Source organism: Paramormyrops kingsleyae, chromosome 2 (genome assembly GCF_048594095.1).
Source record: "Paramormyrops kingsleyae isolate MSU_618 chromosome 2, PKINGS_0.4, whole genome shotgun sequence".
NCBI classification, from domain to species: Eukaryota; Metazoa; Chordata; class Actinopteri; order Osteoglossiformes; family Mormyridae; genus Paramormyrops; species Paramormyrops kingsleyae.
In genome coordinates this window covers 6,234,773-6,249,172 of record NC_132798.1, presented here as the reverse complement: position 1 = coordinate 6,249,172, position 14,400 = coordinate 6,234,773, and the positions used below count along the sequence as shown (strand labels likewise).

Sequence of the window (14,400 nt, the reverse complement as noted above, 5' to 3'; positions counted from 1 at the left end):
CCACAAATCTTGCATTGATTTAAGTCCGAATAGTCAGAATTCCTGGAAACTCCAGAATCACAGGAGTTGATCTGTATCAGAGTTGCACACTGAGGCATCTACCCATTGCATTTCCTGCTATATGTTCTTCCTCCCGCTCTATTTTTGCATGTTGTTATGTTCAGGAGGACTGTTCTTGATCACTTGGGGTCCATCATCATGCTGAGAGTGCCTTTTCCCATGAATCTGGAACCACATTTTCTTTGTGAACCCTAACCCACGTATCCTGACGGGTGTTGACCTTGTGCCCTTTCTGTATACTGTAGGTTGTGCAGACCAACAGAACAGCATCTGTGCCAAGCTATGCCCCACCTCCACAACGTCCACGGTAAGAACCCCCCTCCATCTGTCGTACAGAGGAATCGACTTTAGCGTGTGACCTGTCCTCTTCACTTCTTCCCACAGACCACCTATGACAACGCAACTTGTGCCTCAAAGACATGCTCCCCCACCTCCACTGTAGTCCCAGTTGCTGTCCGTGGGGGTGGTTTAACATGGTGTGTTGCACTGACTCTTCCCCCACTCATTTGGGCTGGCAGTCACTCAGAGACCAGTTGGCGACTGGGCACCGAGTGCAATAAGGAACTGCGCTGTCGACGAGAATCGCAGAACTCTGGCCACTTGATAGCCTGAAACCGTACCTACGCAATAAGACCACTGCAAACTATTACCCCATACTGGCCCTTGAGTGCTACCTTAGGAATGTGAAAATATGTGATTAGCCCTTGAGTTAGCAGTACAGGGGAATAATCGGTCTTGTTTTGTGTATTATGTGTTATTGTATGTGTGTTTTTCATAATTCTTTTTTTTTTTTTTTAATATATTCAAAATAAATAAAAATAAATATTTTTAATGACCTTTTTAAAGTACCACTGGTTCTGCACTGGTTTGACTGAGGTCCAGCGTACAGTCATATCTGTCACAACATTGCTGCACTTTGATGTCCCAGAGTACTATGCTGTTTTGTTTATATAAAATTATGCCAGAAGAATTCCTGCTGTTATGCTTCCTTAAATGTTGTTTTTTTGCTTAGGTTTCTGCCTCAATTTTTGGATTAAATTTAAAATAAAGCCTTAATATAACTGATTACCCTACATTCTTGAACATAAATAATCTATTTTGTCTCAAAGTGCTGTATTCATGAGGTTCAGGTTTGTTTCAACTACTGTATATTTATACATTGTTTTAAGCAGACTGTCTATCTCTTGGATTGAACCAAAAGCCACGAAACCTTGTCCACTATCATACAGATAACGAGAGACAAATGAACACTGAAATAAATGTTTTTTTAGAATCTACATCTTGTGCTTCCATCATAAAACCCACACTATTGGTGTATCTATTCAGGTCTGATCGGTTATTTATGAAAAAACTTTGGTCATTTGTTCTCATCAGTGGTGGGCACAGCTAACCAAAAAGTTATCTTCATTAACCGCTAATCCACTAACTCCAAAGTTTAATTCAATAGCACTACACTCATAAACCAGAAAAAAAAAATAGCGGAAACTAAGGATAACTACTAACCGGCAACTTGTATTACATGAATTTAGTTTCGGTTTGTTTTTGGACTCTGAAACCCTTAAAAGTATACACACGACAGCTGAAATTCCAACTTGTTTAGCAATTTAGTTACATAGAGCTGGAGTGATTACCTGGGGGGTGTTTAGGACTTGCCCAATTTGTGATCGTTGGATTTTGCAGTGTCCGGAATAAATTTTCTTTTAGTAATATTCCGTTTATGAGATTGGAGTATAAGCGTTCTCTTCTGAGGAGTCCCAGTCCGTGACTGCATGGTCCATGCTGACATTTTGCCCTTAGTGCCCTTGTTTGGGGTCTACAAACATTACACCGTTTACCCAGAACTAGGAAGGAGGGTCTCGGCTTTAGTCTACAGCTCTGTCAGTTAGAACCTAGGAAATAATCAGGGGCCGAAGCAGGATCATTTCTTGGTTAGCCAGATAACTTGTTGTATTTAACGTAACGTCGGCTAACGAAAAAGTTAGCAGTTCCCTTGAACAAAATAAAGTAAATCAAATGCTGCTTTGAAATATACTCTTTAATGTATCTAACTGAAATTAAATATTATTCAGTGGACCTTTATCATATAAATTTGGACATGTATACCTGAGCTTCTTAAAAAGTACTAAGGAATAAATTATTTAAATTGATGGATTTGTTATTAAAGAACTGATGGGACCACAGCTAATTCAAGTTTCTTTATAATGTACACCAGAGCTATTTTAAGTCATACCTGAATATACTGATCTATAATCCAGCTGCTTTTACAGTACAGGGTCATTGATGAATGTTGATATCTTTCATTATAACTTGCTGTATAAGTTACATGACTTTCCTCCAGCCCATATACACATTTTTTAATTGTTATTTCTAGAAAATACCCAAGATACCTCATAACTTAGTACTTTTATCATCTAATTGTCACGCCTGGCTCGTACGATCCTCGTGTGTGCCACGCCCACCTCGTTACCTCGTATTTATTCCCGATTGTCATCACCTGTTTCCTGTTCCTCTTGGCTTGTCCTGTGTATTTAGTCCGTGTCTGAGTTAGTCTTCCCAGATTAGTCATTGATGTTGTCTGCCATGCTGTTCGTGTCCCGACGAATAAACCCCTTTGCTACCCGTATTCACGGCTCATCTCGCCTGGTTCCCCGCTCGCCCGCACGCTCATAACACTAATGTCAATTATTGTTTATTTAATTATATCCGTTTACTTACGAGACCAAGGCTGGAGGTGCAGGATGTGAATACAAAAACACAAGGTTAAAAGTTTATGATGTTGCTATGCTTCCAAAAGCTCAGCCTTTAACCAGCTCTGGAACTGCTAGTAAAACAGTAGATGAAGTTGCTGCCAGAATAATATTTTGAATGCACAAGGTACTATATGCTAGTTAACCATCAACAGGGAAACCATAAACCACCTCTTCTTGTTTTGGGGATATAGCAGGTTATATTTTGTTAATAAGAAAATGAGAGACAATGGGAGACACGACTGACAGAAAGCTGGTATTAAATCATCAATTATCCTAGAACCAGTTTTTTACATTTTTTGTAACTGTCTATCCAATCAAACTGATTCTATATGCTTATACAGTAAAGGACATTTCAGTGCAATAAAAATATTACCTGTTGTGAAATGTCTTCAAATACCACTGCATCATATTTAGTGGTGTTTCATTCGACCATGCGGGCCATGTTGACACAAAGCTTATCCTACGACAGCTGTGGAACATTCTAGATGAAATGCCGTATGGACACATCCTAGTTAGATACCACAGAATTCCTCTGCATGGTAGTAAGAAAAGAAACATACACACAAATGAAAGCACTGAATTCTTGGCGATACATTAGAACCAAGCAAGTGCTACACATGTATTGTTTACTGTTTATTGTCTGCGGAGGCCTGGGTGAAGAATGAATTACCTCACCATGTGATTTTTTCCAGTGCTCAGTAGAGAACAGTTTTCTGTGTGCCAATTTATTCATAAAACTGCATTTTTACATGTATTATAAGAGAGCCACCAAATGTAATTATGCAGTACTACTTGCACGTGTTTATGGTAAATATTTGTTATAAGGTAGTATTGAAAAGATGTAGTACTGTATCACTGGCTTTATATATTTTTTTGTTTCTAAAATGTTAATTTGTATACAATTTGTGCATTATTATTATTATTTATTATCTTCATTTATTAAGCTTGGGTGACATGGTGACTCAGTGGCTATTGCCTCATATCTTCAGGGTTGGAGATTCAAACCCTAATTTTGCTTTGTTTGTATGGAGTTTATTATTTGGATTTCCTCCTACAGTCTAGATTAAATTTCCCAATGTGAGTGCTGTGTGATAGCCTGGCATCCTATCTATAGTGCACCTCTTCATTGTGCCCTTTCCATCCGAGGGCTCCAGCCCCCCCGTCAGTTGCAAGACAAATTTATAGGGCAGATTGTCCTAGTGATGTTGGCAGTCCTTTACAGAATTTTGAAAATGAACGTTAATTAATTTCCACTGAACAACATTCACTGTAATCAACCAGCATTTTCGCACAGGGCTGGTATCCATGGTTACAACATTGTTTACTCGCTTTCATCTCATATTGGCATCTTAATTGTTTCTTGGTGTTTTTTTTTTTTTGCCACTCGCTGTTCAGTAAAGCTTGTGTGGAAATTTGGCTTGATTTTATCCCTTTACTGCAACTCCAATTGTTTCTTCTCATGCTTTTCCACTTACTCCTTCTAATTTTGGCCCAGCCCCTTTTCCATCCTTTCAGCCAACATGCCAAATATAAAAACAGAAATAAACTTGCAGTCTGGTCTAATTTTGTAATCCTTTAAAAATTATAGTGAATTTAAATCAGTCATTGTCAGATATTCTGTCACCTGCCAGCTATGTGTCGCTTATGTGCTAGAATGACACATTCTGTATAAAACAATTGTTCACGACAGCTATAAAATTATATGCTGGCAAACTTAAACTGGCTAATGTGCCTTCATTACTGTGTGATTATTGTAATTATTGGTAGCTGTATTTGTTCAAATGATTGGTATACCATGGATAAGTGTGAATTACTGTGCTCATTTACCATGATCATTTCATTGTTAAAATGTTTAATTTGTACTATAAAGAACTAATTAATGATGTTTTTCTATTGTGGGGACCCCATGCTAATAAATGGTGTCCAATTTTTTAAGGATGTTAGTAAATAAAACCAGTAATTTGGACCAATTTCTGCTGATATTCCTGGCAAAACATCACAGATTTCTGTTCCTGCTTACTGTACAGTATATAAAAAGCAATATTTGTCATATTTTGTGACAAATATATACTACTAAATTCAAATTACAGTAATATTATTTATGTCAGTAGTACAAGAAAATATCTGTGTGCAGAAATGTGCACATACACACACACACACACACACACACACACACTTTTATATCGATACGACAGTCACCAAAGTAATAAAAACTAACCCTTCCAAAGAGGAGTAAACATATAAACATACAAAAGCAAAGAAAGGAAATTCTAAAGAAAAGTAAATGGTAGTGATACAGTTAAAACAATAGATAGAATTTATTTTCTAAGCATTACAGTCATTCTTCTACTTCATCTCACGCATACCTGAATAGTTAAATCTGATATTTCTATTTATGAAAATGCATTAGAAAATAATTACAAATATCCACCCTTCACCACTCGTACAGTGCAGCATTGTGGTGTGACTGCATATATTTATATGAAATTCTGTATTTGTTATATAAGGACTGACACAATAGAAGATACAGAGACATTGACATTGGGTTAGCCTTAGGTACATGGTGCTGTGCAGAGTATTGTAGTCTGAAGTGTATAGTTGGTACTTTATTTAGTGTGGCCACTTCTGCTCAAAGTCGGGACTTTTTTAGTTGTTCTTTTTAGGCTTTTGACAAGTGGACCAGTGCACTCTATAGCTGGGTAGGACTGTCAGGAATAAGTACACAGTCTGTAGCCACTTGGAAGGGTTAGCAAAGACCCACCTCTAATATGTATAGCTTAATAATAGGTAGGGTATCCGACAATCCATGTCAGCACTGAACTCCATCTTGTAATAATGACGGGATACAGACAGCTATTGAGGCCTGTGCAGACAGTTTTTGAAAGTGTTATTTTAATATGTTTACACCAGTAGCATGCAGTTTAACAAGTTATTAAAAGTTTAACTGCAATTTTGGCATTTTGTTTTGCATGTTTTTTAAAACAGACAGTATATATAAAACTTTCTTTATGAACTGAATTTATTTTCACAACCAGAGTCACGTATTTCAGGTTAGAGCTAACCACTATCACTGCCTTTAGAGGTTTTGTCCCCCTGAAAGCATGTCATATAGATCATATCATATCACACACTTACACTAAATGGCAACATTGTCACTGTCTTGATCAATGTTTCAATAATGTTATATTATTTTACATATATTTACATATATATATTTACATTTCTAGCGCTTAAATACGTTTTGTCCACCAGCACGTTACAAAAAACAGCGCTGACAATTGTGCTGACAACATGATAACTGGGAAAAAATAACGTTTTCAAATAACACTTGGTATTTTAGTGCTTACAAAAATAAAATTCGACCTTGTTATTAGGTGACAGAGCTTATTCCCTGTTAAATGGGTATAGATGTCGTATTTTTCCGCCCGCGATGCGGTTTTAATGCGGTACTATGTTTGAACATGTTCTTGTTTCCCACCGAAACAAATTCGGGGAGATACAGATCGTGTCGACGAAGTACAGGTACTTATATGATTCAGTGGTGGTCAGAAAATAATGCTAGTAATATGGTAGTTGAATCTAACTATTGAAATTAATTAATTGCGGTTTAGCTCGTAGTTATATAGCCAAATTAATTGTGTTTCACTTTGATTCTGCAGATTAGGTCGTCAGTTATACCTACAGAATGAATGACGGTTTAAGTATATCATTGTATGTCGATACAAATACAGATACCGATTTTATGTTCTTCAGTAAAATTGAAACATTTTGCATTTAGCATTCGAGCAATTTTGAAAGACTTATAATTCCGCAGGGCTTTAAGGGGATGACTGTACAAAGCAGAGATGCTGGACGTACCGCGAGACGCCCTATTGCGACCTCTGAGTCGCAGCGAGGTGCTGGGCTTGGTGGTCAGACTGACTATCTTCGGGGCCGCCACGTATTTCAGCATTAAATGGGTGGTGGAAGCACTGGACCCCACACACAAGCAAAAGCTGCAAGCCAAGAAAAAGGTACCTCTAAGCAGATGGAATTATAAAAATGTATGCAATTACCTCGTATAAACGCAGTAATGGAGTATTATCCCGTATTTGATTATATAATTATATTACACTGTTATTATAACCTGCCATTAGAAACGTCTTGTGTATTGATTAATGCTATTCTGTAGTTATAATGTGCACAATACAACTTAAACATTAACTAACCACATATTGTAAATGGCAGCACAGTGACTTATGACAAAATGTTTTGGAAGGCTGCAGGTGTACAGAGGGAGGTCAGGTTTTAGGTGGATAGGCACATACAGGGGTATCAAATACCAAAGGTGGAGAGAAAGATGGAATGGGGGGTAGGCAAAGATTAATTGGTTCAGAGAGTGATGGGGAGGCATTGCAAACAAAGGAGAGCAGGATGGGCAGTTACTGTATGGGCAGGACAATTGTTTGAAGAAGCAGGTGTGAGTGGGCATTCGTTATTTTTTTAATGGAAAACATTGTAGGGGAGGAGCTAGTGAAAGATATTTTGGCAAAACAACAACCCAAGATCACCAAACCTTCTGGGTTTCTGATAGACTAAGAAGCTAAGAAAGGGTTTTTAAAGACCAGGTGAGGTCATGTGTGAGAGAAAATTTAGAATTAGAATTTAGTGATCAGTGGTGTTGACACACCGCAGCACACAACAACAAAAATGTGATCTTCATTTAACCCATGTGTGACAATGTGACACAGCAGGGGGCAGCTAATTCAGGGCCCGGGGAGCAGTGCTTGGGGGCGGTACCTTGCTCAGGGTATCTCAGTGGTGCCTTGCTGGTCGGGGATTCGAACCTGCAATCTTTCAATTACAAGTGCGCTTCCCTACACTGCCCACATTTTAAAATGAGTCATATCAGGAGCGGATTCACTTCAGAGTCACAGACAGGTAGTAAATTATTAAGACATTAGATCAAAGGCATTCTTTGGAATGATGCATTCATTGTAATGCAGGTATCAGGAGAAGTCAGAAGGGAAGGTAAGTGTCCTGGTATTAAGGGTTTTCCAGTGCTGCTGGTGAATGTCCTACTCTCTATGCCGAGTTTCAGTCAGGGTCTCAACAATAATGACTTCTGTCCAATTTAATTAATACAGAAAAAAATGTCAAAACCCGTCACTTTTGCTTAGGCCTATAATTTCATTTAATCAAGTACTTGACAGTTAAAAATAAAGGAAAAGAATAAATACATTGTCTGGCACAATTGACCTCACATGTACGTACTGCACTTTGCCACCAATATGCTATAATGTACACAGGGGCTCACTCTTATCCATTCTGTGTTACCGTCTGGGTATTGTGTTCATTATCTCCATCTACCACACAGTGACAGCTGCTGGAATTAATAACCCCAGTGTACAGGGACTAATGCATTCACTGACACTGGGTTTTAATGAAGACTCCGTATCTACATTCTCGTACTGTGTTAGTTTTACGGCATTTTTATGAACATCTGAGCTGTTTGCACTATTTGCACTATTGTACTAATAGTACTGCCAGATACTTTGTATTGTGTACAAAGTGATATACTCTTTATACTATGCACACTGGATTTCAGTACTGTATTGCTTCTGGTGCTGCATTTTTTCCATTCACTATTTTATTTTCATTTTATCTTTCTTTTGATCTATTTTTATTTAAAATATTATCTTTTATAGGATCTAGTACAGAAGTCGAGAATATCAGAGAATATTGCTATGTTGGGGAAATGCTGTAATTAATAACCCCAACAGACATTGCTAGCACGGGATAAAAGGGTTAATGAAGTTTTTTCCTATGTTTTTCAAAAAAAAAAAAAAAAAGAATGACCTAACTGGAGAATGATAATCAGTCTTCAGCTGATCATGATTTAAATTGACTACCAGCAGGTTAAGAACTGAGGTAAAACAAATGCACAAAGCGACATGCAAGATCAAGATCAGCAAAGCCTGTCTAATATTTCTAAGGGGACAAGGATGTGTCCAGCTGGGGAAACGTTTGAGAACCAGCCTAAATACATTGCATGTTTCATGTCATGTCAAAACGCTAATCAGTATTTTAATAACCGCAGCTCCAGAATCTTGGAAATTATTCAGAATTGTGTAAATTCTTTAAATTCAGCAGTTCCTTAATGAAATTGGCTTAATTTATAATAGTGTGAGTTCTTTTTTAGGCAGAGCAGCTGATGAAACAGATCGGAGTGGAGGGGATCAAGCTGAATGAATATGAGATGAATATTGCTGCACATTTGATGGATACACAATGCATTAAGGTATGCCTTGTTTAAATGTGCCTCAAACGTGCATATTTATTGGTTAAATTAATTAATTTAAAAATGTATTATAAAAAATTTATCTAATCACCACAACCCCACATTAATATTGTATAATATTATTTGCATTGTGTTTTATACTGAACTGGCCCAAAAAAATCATACATATCTATGTCCATATATCTCTGATTCAGTTAAGATAATTCCGATTCTGCTGGCACTGAAGGACAGCTGATTGTGTGGTTAGAGTGTCTGTGGTTCAGCTACGTGAAACGCCGTAATGGAGTTAAGTCTTCCTGACTCTGGTGTGATCAGGTGACCTGGCGGGACATTGCTGGGCTCGATGAGGTCATCACCGAGTTGCAGGATTCCGTCCTCCTGCCCTTTCAGAAGCGACACCTGTTTGCGGTCTCCAGATTATTTCAGCCCCCCAAAGGTACCGTCTTCCACAAGGCATGCCAAGCATCGACCTCAAGTATAATTATTTAGATGCGCTCAACATCGCAGCAAGAACATAAAAGGATAACATTAACCAGATATGCAAGTTATTTGCATTACACTATACTAACATATGATCCATGGAGATTTTAATATAGTCATCAGTCCAGGAATCTTCATGAAGCTTATATTTGGACTATTTGTGAAAATTCAGCATTTCTGCCTGTGCATGATAAAAGAGTAGAGAGAGTGGACGCTCAGGAATTGTCCCTGGATATATGTTCCTTTCACTCTCTCTACAGAGTATTATTAGAATTGGACGAGCTGCCTGTGTTCTGGCGCAGAGCAGAAGGAGCCTTTGGCTGTTTGAGCTGCTGGATACAGCGGAAAATGCCTCTCTGCTCTAGGATCATTTGTTTGAGTCTACCCCAAATTTGCACGTTGTGGGTTATTTTCCGCAGTTTAGCTATCAATAAAAGAACCTGTGAAGTTATATAAATGAGAAAAAGTAAGTAAAATAAGAAGTTGGACATCTCAGCCATGACTGTTGGAAGCAGGTGTAAGCAGCTATTCTTTAAATGTAGGTGTACTTCTCTATGGGCCCCCTGGCTGTGGGAAGACTTTGATCGCCAAGGCAACAGCCAGAGCCTCAGGGTGCCAGTTCATGAACTTACAGGCATCCACATTGACGGACAAGTGGTACGGCGAATCACAGAAGCTGACTTCTGCTGTGTTCTCATTGGCTATGAAGATCCAGCCCTGCATCATCTTCATAGATGAAATAGGTGAGTTTGGCATTCAGTGTTAGATTCCAGCTTCTAGTTACGGTGCTGTAGATTGCACTGCAAACAGTATCCTTTTGGCTTGTGGATTTAATTTATTTAACCGTAATTTTCTAAGTGAACATATTTTTTCCAAAACAGCTTCACTGGTCTACTAAAGAGGTGACCATTGCCAGGCCGCAAGGGCGATGAGATACACTGGCCTTTGCTGCGCGTTGACTTTGCGCTGCACTTAGTGTTTTGAGGTGAATTTGGCAACAGCTGAACTGCATTCTGGGCCCTGCAAGACTGTATTTATCAAAGACCAGATCTGGCCGTCCAGCTAACAAGCCACCCATTCTGAATTTGTATAGTTTGAAGCTGTGTTAGTGCAGGCCAGGTTGTAGGGGAGTTCTGTGCATGACTTTCATTACAACAATTGAATCAGTCAGTTTTTAATACTGGGGTGACTCTTAACTGTCATAAGGATAATAGTGTCATGGTGTCACTTTGCACTGCTTGATTATGTTAAGTCTGAGTTACATATTCTTTTATACACACACAAAGACACCTGTAAAAGTCTCTCAAATAATTCTGAAATTTAGCATGTAAGATGGTCCACCAGGAAAAGGGTTTTTAAGGGTAAAACAGAATGACATCAGACATGCAGTTAAGACGCTTTTGGTCACTGTCATGTAAAATGGGCATCAGTTTCAGTCTTTGCAGTGTTCTTCCTCTGTGGACCTGTATGGAGAAGTGGTTCTACTTGGTAGATAGTTAACTTTCCAAATCTGGGTGCATCTGAATTATATCTGTGAAACCCGTACATCACCTATTGGTGATGTCCACACTTTTCTAAGAACATTCATCTAATCATATTCTGAAACTGCACATGAGATTTGTCTGAATGTAAAATGAATGAAATCAATCTTCTGACAAATGCAGTATGTGGCACTGCAGGCCCTGATTGGAAGGTCGTCAGGTCAAACCCGTGACTGGCAGTGATGTCACCCTTGGGCTCTCAAGGTCCCCTTAACCCCAATTGGTCCAGGAAGTGTTTGACCCCCCTTTTTGATCCTCACTTCCACGTCATTTTGCAATAAAGGAGTTTGCTAAATAAGTAAATGCAGTGTCAAAGCATTACTATGTTAGAATTCTGGAAGTTCAGAATACTTTTCCACAATCATCTGGCATTATGTATCCTCACATTGAAGAGGATGGGACAGCTTGCATGTGTCAAGTGACTCATACCCTGAACTGAGTCATTAAACTTTGGTAATAGCTGATTCGGTCGCGCCTCTCTGTGTTTCAGACTCGTTCCTACGGAACCGCTCCAGTCTGGACCATGAGGCTACTGCCATGATGAAGGCTCAGTTCATGAGCCTATGGGATGGTCTGGACACCAGCACAGACTGCCAGGTACTACTAGAGCTTATGTTTGTGTGCTTGCCTTCTTCGCTCAGTGGAGTCCCTGCACTTCTGACTGTACAAAAAAAAAGAATAAACAAACATAGTGATACACTTATTGGTTTTGCACTTATTGATTATGAATCATGGTTTTATATATGTAGTGTTATATTATGTTTTCCCCACATGAAAATGGCAGTCAGACATGCCTTGTTGACAGTGATGTGAATAGCCGATGGCCACTGGGCATCGCTGAGATGTCGTGGTGTCTCTGTAGGTCATGGTCATGGGCGCTTCAAACAGGCCTCAGGACATAGACCCTGCCATACTGCGAAGGATGCCTGCCACCTTTCACATCGGCCTGCCGGTACATTCCCCGTGACTCTCCTAAAAGAGTAATGCATGGACTTGTTGTGCAGTATTGCTCAAAATGCAGAGGATCTGCATATTCATAATGAATGTTTATTAATACTCTCAGTATGTGAAATAGGGATTCAGCTCACACAGCCCTCCTGATGAACTTCTGCCCTGGTTTTCCTCCTTGGCTGTGGTTAGATAACGACACACCTGCTTCATAATGTGAAATAGATGATCCCTTGCTGTGCAGAACTGGTCCTCTGTGTTCAGGACATTGTCGATTTTATATATTTTTTTTTATTTTTAGTAATTCATAGGATGCTTTACCTTTTAAATTGCATTACAGTTCACGAACTGGCAGTTCATGATCGATCTTGATTCCTTGTCTTTAGAACCAACGTCAACGTCATGACATCCTAAAGTTGATCCTAGCTGGAGAGAATGTGAGTGCATGTCACTTCCTATTGCTGTTTTGATCAGTCCTCAAAAAACTTTTTCAGTCCGTTTATTGAAGCGTCTGTACAACAATATGTAGTCCTGCCTTTCAGGGTTTTTCCCCTAAGCGTCACTGTAATTTGCCCCTCCCCCCCAGCTCAGCAATACTGTTAACCTAAGGGAAATCGCAGAGAGGACAGAGGGATTCTCGGGCAGCGACCTGCGGGAGCTGTGCCGCGACGCCGCTTTGTACCGCGTCCGCGACTACGTCCGCAAGCAGCAGATGAAGCAGATTGCCCGGCAGCTGCAGGAGTGTGACACCGATGACGGGTAAAGGTCCAACCAGGCGTCACCACAGAATGCCCTCACCAAACATCTGATCTCTATTTGAACCGGCAGTTGTAAACCGGGATTGAAGCAATGGCCCATCTCAAAAATGTCCTGGGACGTTGTTTTCCCATGGTGTAAAATCTCTCTTGCTCTCACTCTCTCTTTTTCCAGACCAGTGAATGAGGACCGTCTGAGACCAGTGACTCAGCTGGATCTTCTCTTTGGCCTGGACAAGATGAAAGAGTCCAAGCATGCGGAGTCGTCCCAAAGCAGTCTGACAGAGATGCCCCTGGACTAGAATCCCTTCCCTCGTCTCTTGTCTCGCACCCATGTCTTGGAGTCTTAATGCCATAGATGAAGGGGTATCTGTCCCACCAGCCACACCCAGGCCTTCTGGAGTCTGCAAGGCAGCTGTCTGTCTTTCTGTCTCTCTGCTTGTCTTTCTTCCTGTCAGTCCGTGTGTGTCTGTCTATTTGTCATCCTTCCTGTTTTCCTTTCTCAGTCCTGGGTCCATAACGTTTTGTTATGGAAAAGAACAGAGTCCTCAGATTTAGGGGTAATCCATTGTCCCTTCCAAATAAATGAACATGTGTACATCTTGTCCCAATAAATGAAAAATAGTGACCTGCATGCCTTAGAAATGGAGTCCTGTAGAGCTTGTATTTATATTTTAAACACTAGGTTGGCCATTTATTTTAGTAGATGCCATCAGCAGTTGCTTTAGATGTGCACTAAGGTCTTTTTTTATCAGACACACTCTTACTACCATCACTAGAATGTTTTATTGGGAACGCTAGTGAGTTGTTCCTTTTCATTTCCACTTATCCTCTGCATTCTTACTGAAATGTTAAAGCTCAGGCTTGTATGAGTCATTTTCAGATGGACATAATCAGAAACATTGGCTGTGTGTCTCCATAGAGACCTGTTCACGTGGTCAAATGCCTGTCCTTATCAATTTTAATCTGGAAACGGGAAGTAAGGTGATTATGAATGTCGTCACCATAGTTTAGTGCCTGAAATGGCTTTTTTGATGTGTAATATGACTCATTAGGTTTAAATTGTATTGTAATAGTGATAATAAGTCATCACCTGCAGTTCATGGTAGTGAATTTATTTTGCAATATAAAGGATTTTAAACGTTTCCTGGTTTCTATGTTACCACTAGAGGCCACTACTGTTCCATTTTCAACTTTTATTTGGGGGGGGGGGGAAATGTGCCGTTTCCCTTGTATTAATTATATTTTTAAAAGTATCAAATGTAAGCTCATATTAAAAATAATGAACTGAGTTCAACAAAAAAAAAAAAATTTATAATCAGTCCTGACCAGCTTAATTTCCCATGTACATTAACGTGTACATTTTAGGTTGGTCCTGAATTACTGTGAAGACAGTAAAGCCAATAGTCAGTGCTGAACAAATGAAAGATATTGAAAATGTACACACTTTCCAAAGCCGTGACCCTGGTAAGATCAAGGGGGACAGGGAGCTCTGATTGTTAAAGAGGACATTCCTCCATTTCCTCTTACAATATCTTGAGGCACTTTAAGTTTACAAAATAGCATCAGCAAAGTCCTTATGTACA

The 14,400-nt window shown here is 39.4% G+C and overlaps 2 protein-coding genes and 1 long non-coding RNA gene across 9 annotated transcripts in view; 2 read left to right on the top strand and 1 right to left on the bottom strand.

Annotated features, from left to right (window-relative positions):
• The window catches only part of LOC111857585 (disintegrin and metalloproteinase domain-containing protein 9-like), a 31,146-nt gene extending 29,809 nt beyond the window's left edge, over window positions 1–1,337 (top strand). For all 6 annotated transcript variants that reach the window (XM_023838604.2, XM_023838602.2, XM_072704395.1 and 3 more), the window contains 2 exons: window positions 306–367; window positions 445–1,337. In XM_023838604.2, coding sequence (XP_023694372.2) covers window positions 306–367; window positions 445–502 — 120 coding nt within the window. In that variant the 3' untranslated portion in view covers window positions 503–1,337. The remainder of the gene's footprint in view (window positions 1–305; window positions 368–444) is intronic.
• A 4,907-nt stretch (window positions 1,338–6,244) lies between these two features.
• On the top strand, window positions 6,245–13,959 carry atad1a (ATPase family AAA domain containing 1a). Of its 2 annotated transcripts, none has more exons than XM_023838371.2 (10): window positions 6,245–6,332; window positions 6,625–6,823; window positions 8,992–9,090; window positions 9,406–9,526; window positions 10,113–10,313; window positions 11,602–11,708; window positions 11,974–12,063; window positions 12,446–12,496; window positions 12,646–12,818; window positions 12,990–13,959. In XM_023838371.2, the coding sequence occupies exons 2-10, from the start codon at window positions 6,656–6,658 to the stop codon at window positions 13,114–13,116; spliced, it is 1,137 nt and encodes a 378-aa protein (XP_023694139.2). In that variant the 5' UTR covers window positions 6,245–6,332; window positions 6,625–6,655; the 3' UTR covers window positions 13,117–13,959. The 2 variants fall into 2 exon arrangements, with proteins under 2 accessions (XP_023694139.2, XP_072560475.1); XM_072704374.1 differs by lacking the exon at window positions 6,245–6,332 and adding an exon at window positions 6,342–6,521.
• On the bottom strand, window positions 11,659–12,472 carry LOC140581501 (uncharacterized). Its single transcript, XR_011984586.1, has 3 exons — window positions 12,200–12,472; window positions 11,902–12,083; window positions 11,659–11,768 (listed from the first exon to the last, which is right to left on the bottom strand). It is a non-coding gene; the product is annotated as an uncharacterized lncRNA (long non-coding RNA).
• Window positions 13,960–14,400: the final 441 nt, after the last annotated feature.

What these genes read in the sequence shown, in the direction of transcription:
- atad1a (XM_023838371.2), top strand. Translation starts at nt 6,656, where the DNA reads ATGCTGGACGTACCGCGAGACGCCCTATTGCGACCTCTGAGTCGCAGC. An exon ending in CATCTTCATAGATGAAATAG is followed by an intron (nt 10,314 to 11,601) that starts GTGAGTTTGGCA and finishes TCTGTGTTTCAG; the next exon opens with ACTCGTTCCTACGGAACCGC. An exon ending in ACACCAGCACAGACTGCCAG is followed by an intron (nt 11,709 to 11,973) that starts GTACTACTAGAG and finishes GTGTCTCTGTAG; the next exon opens with GTCATGGTCATGGGCGCTTC.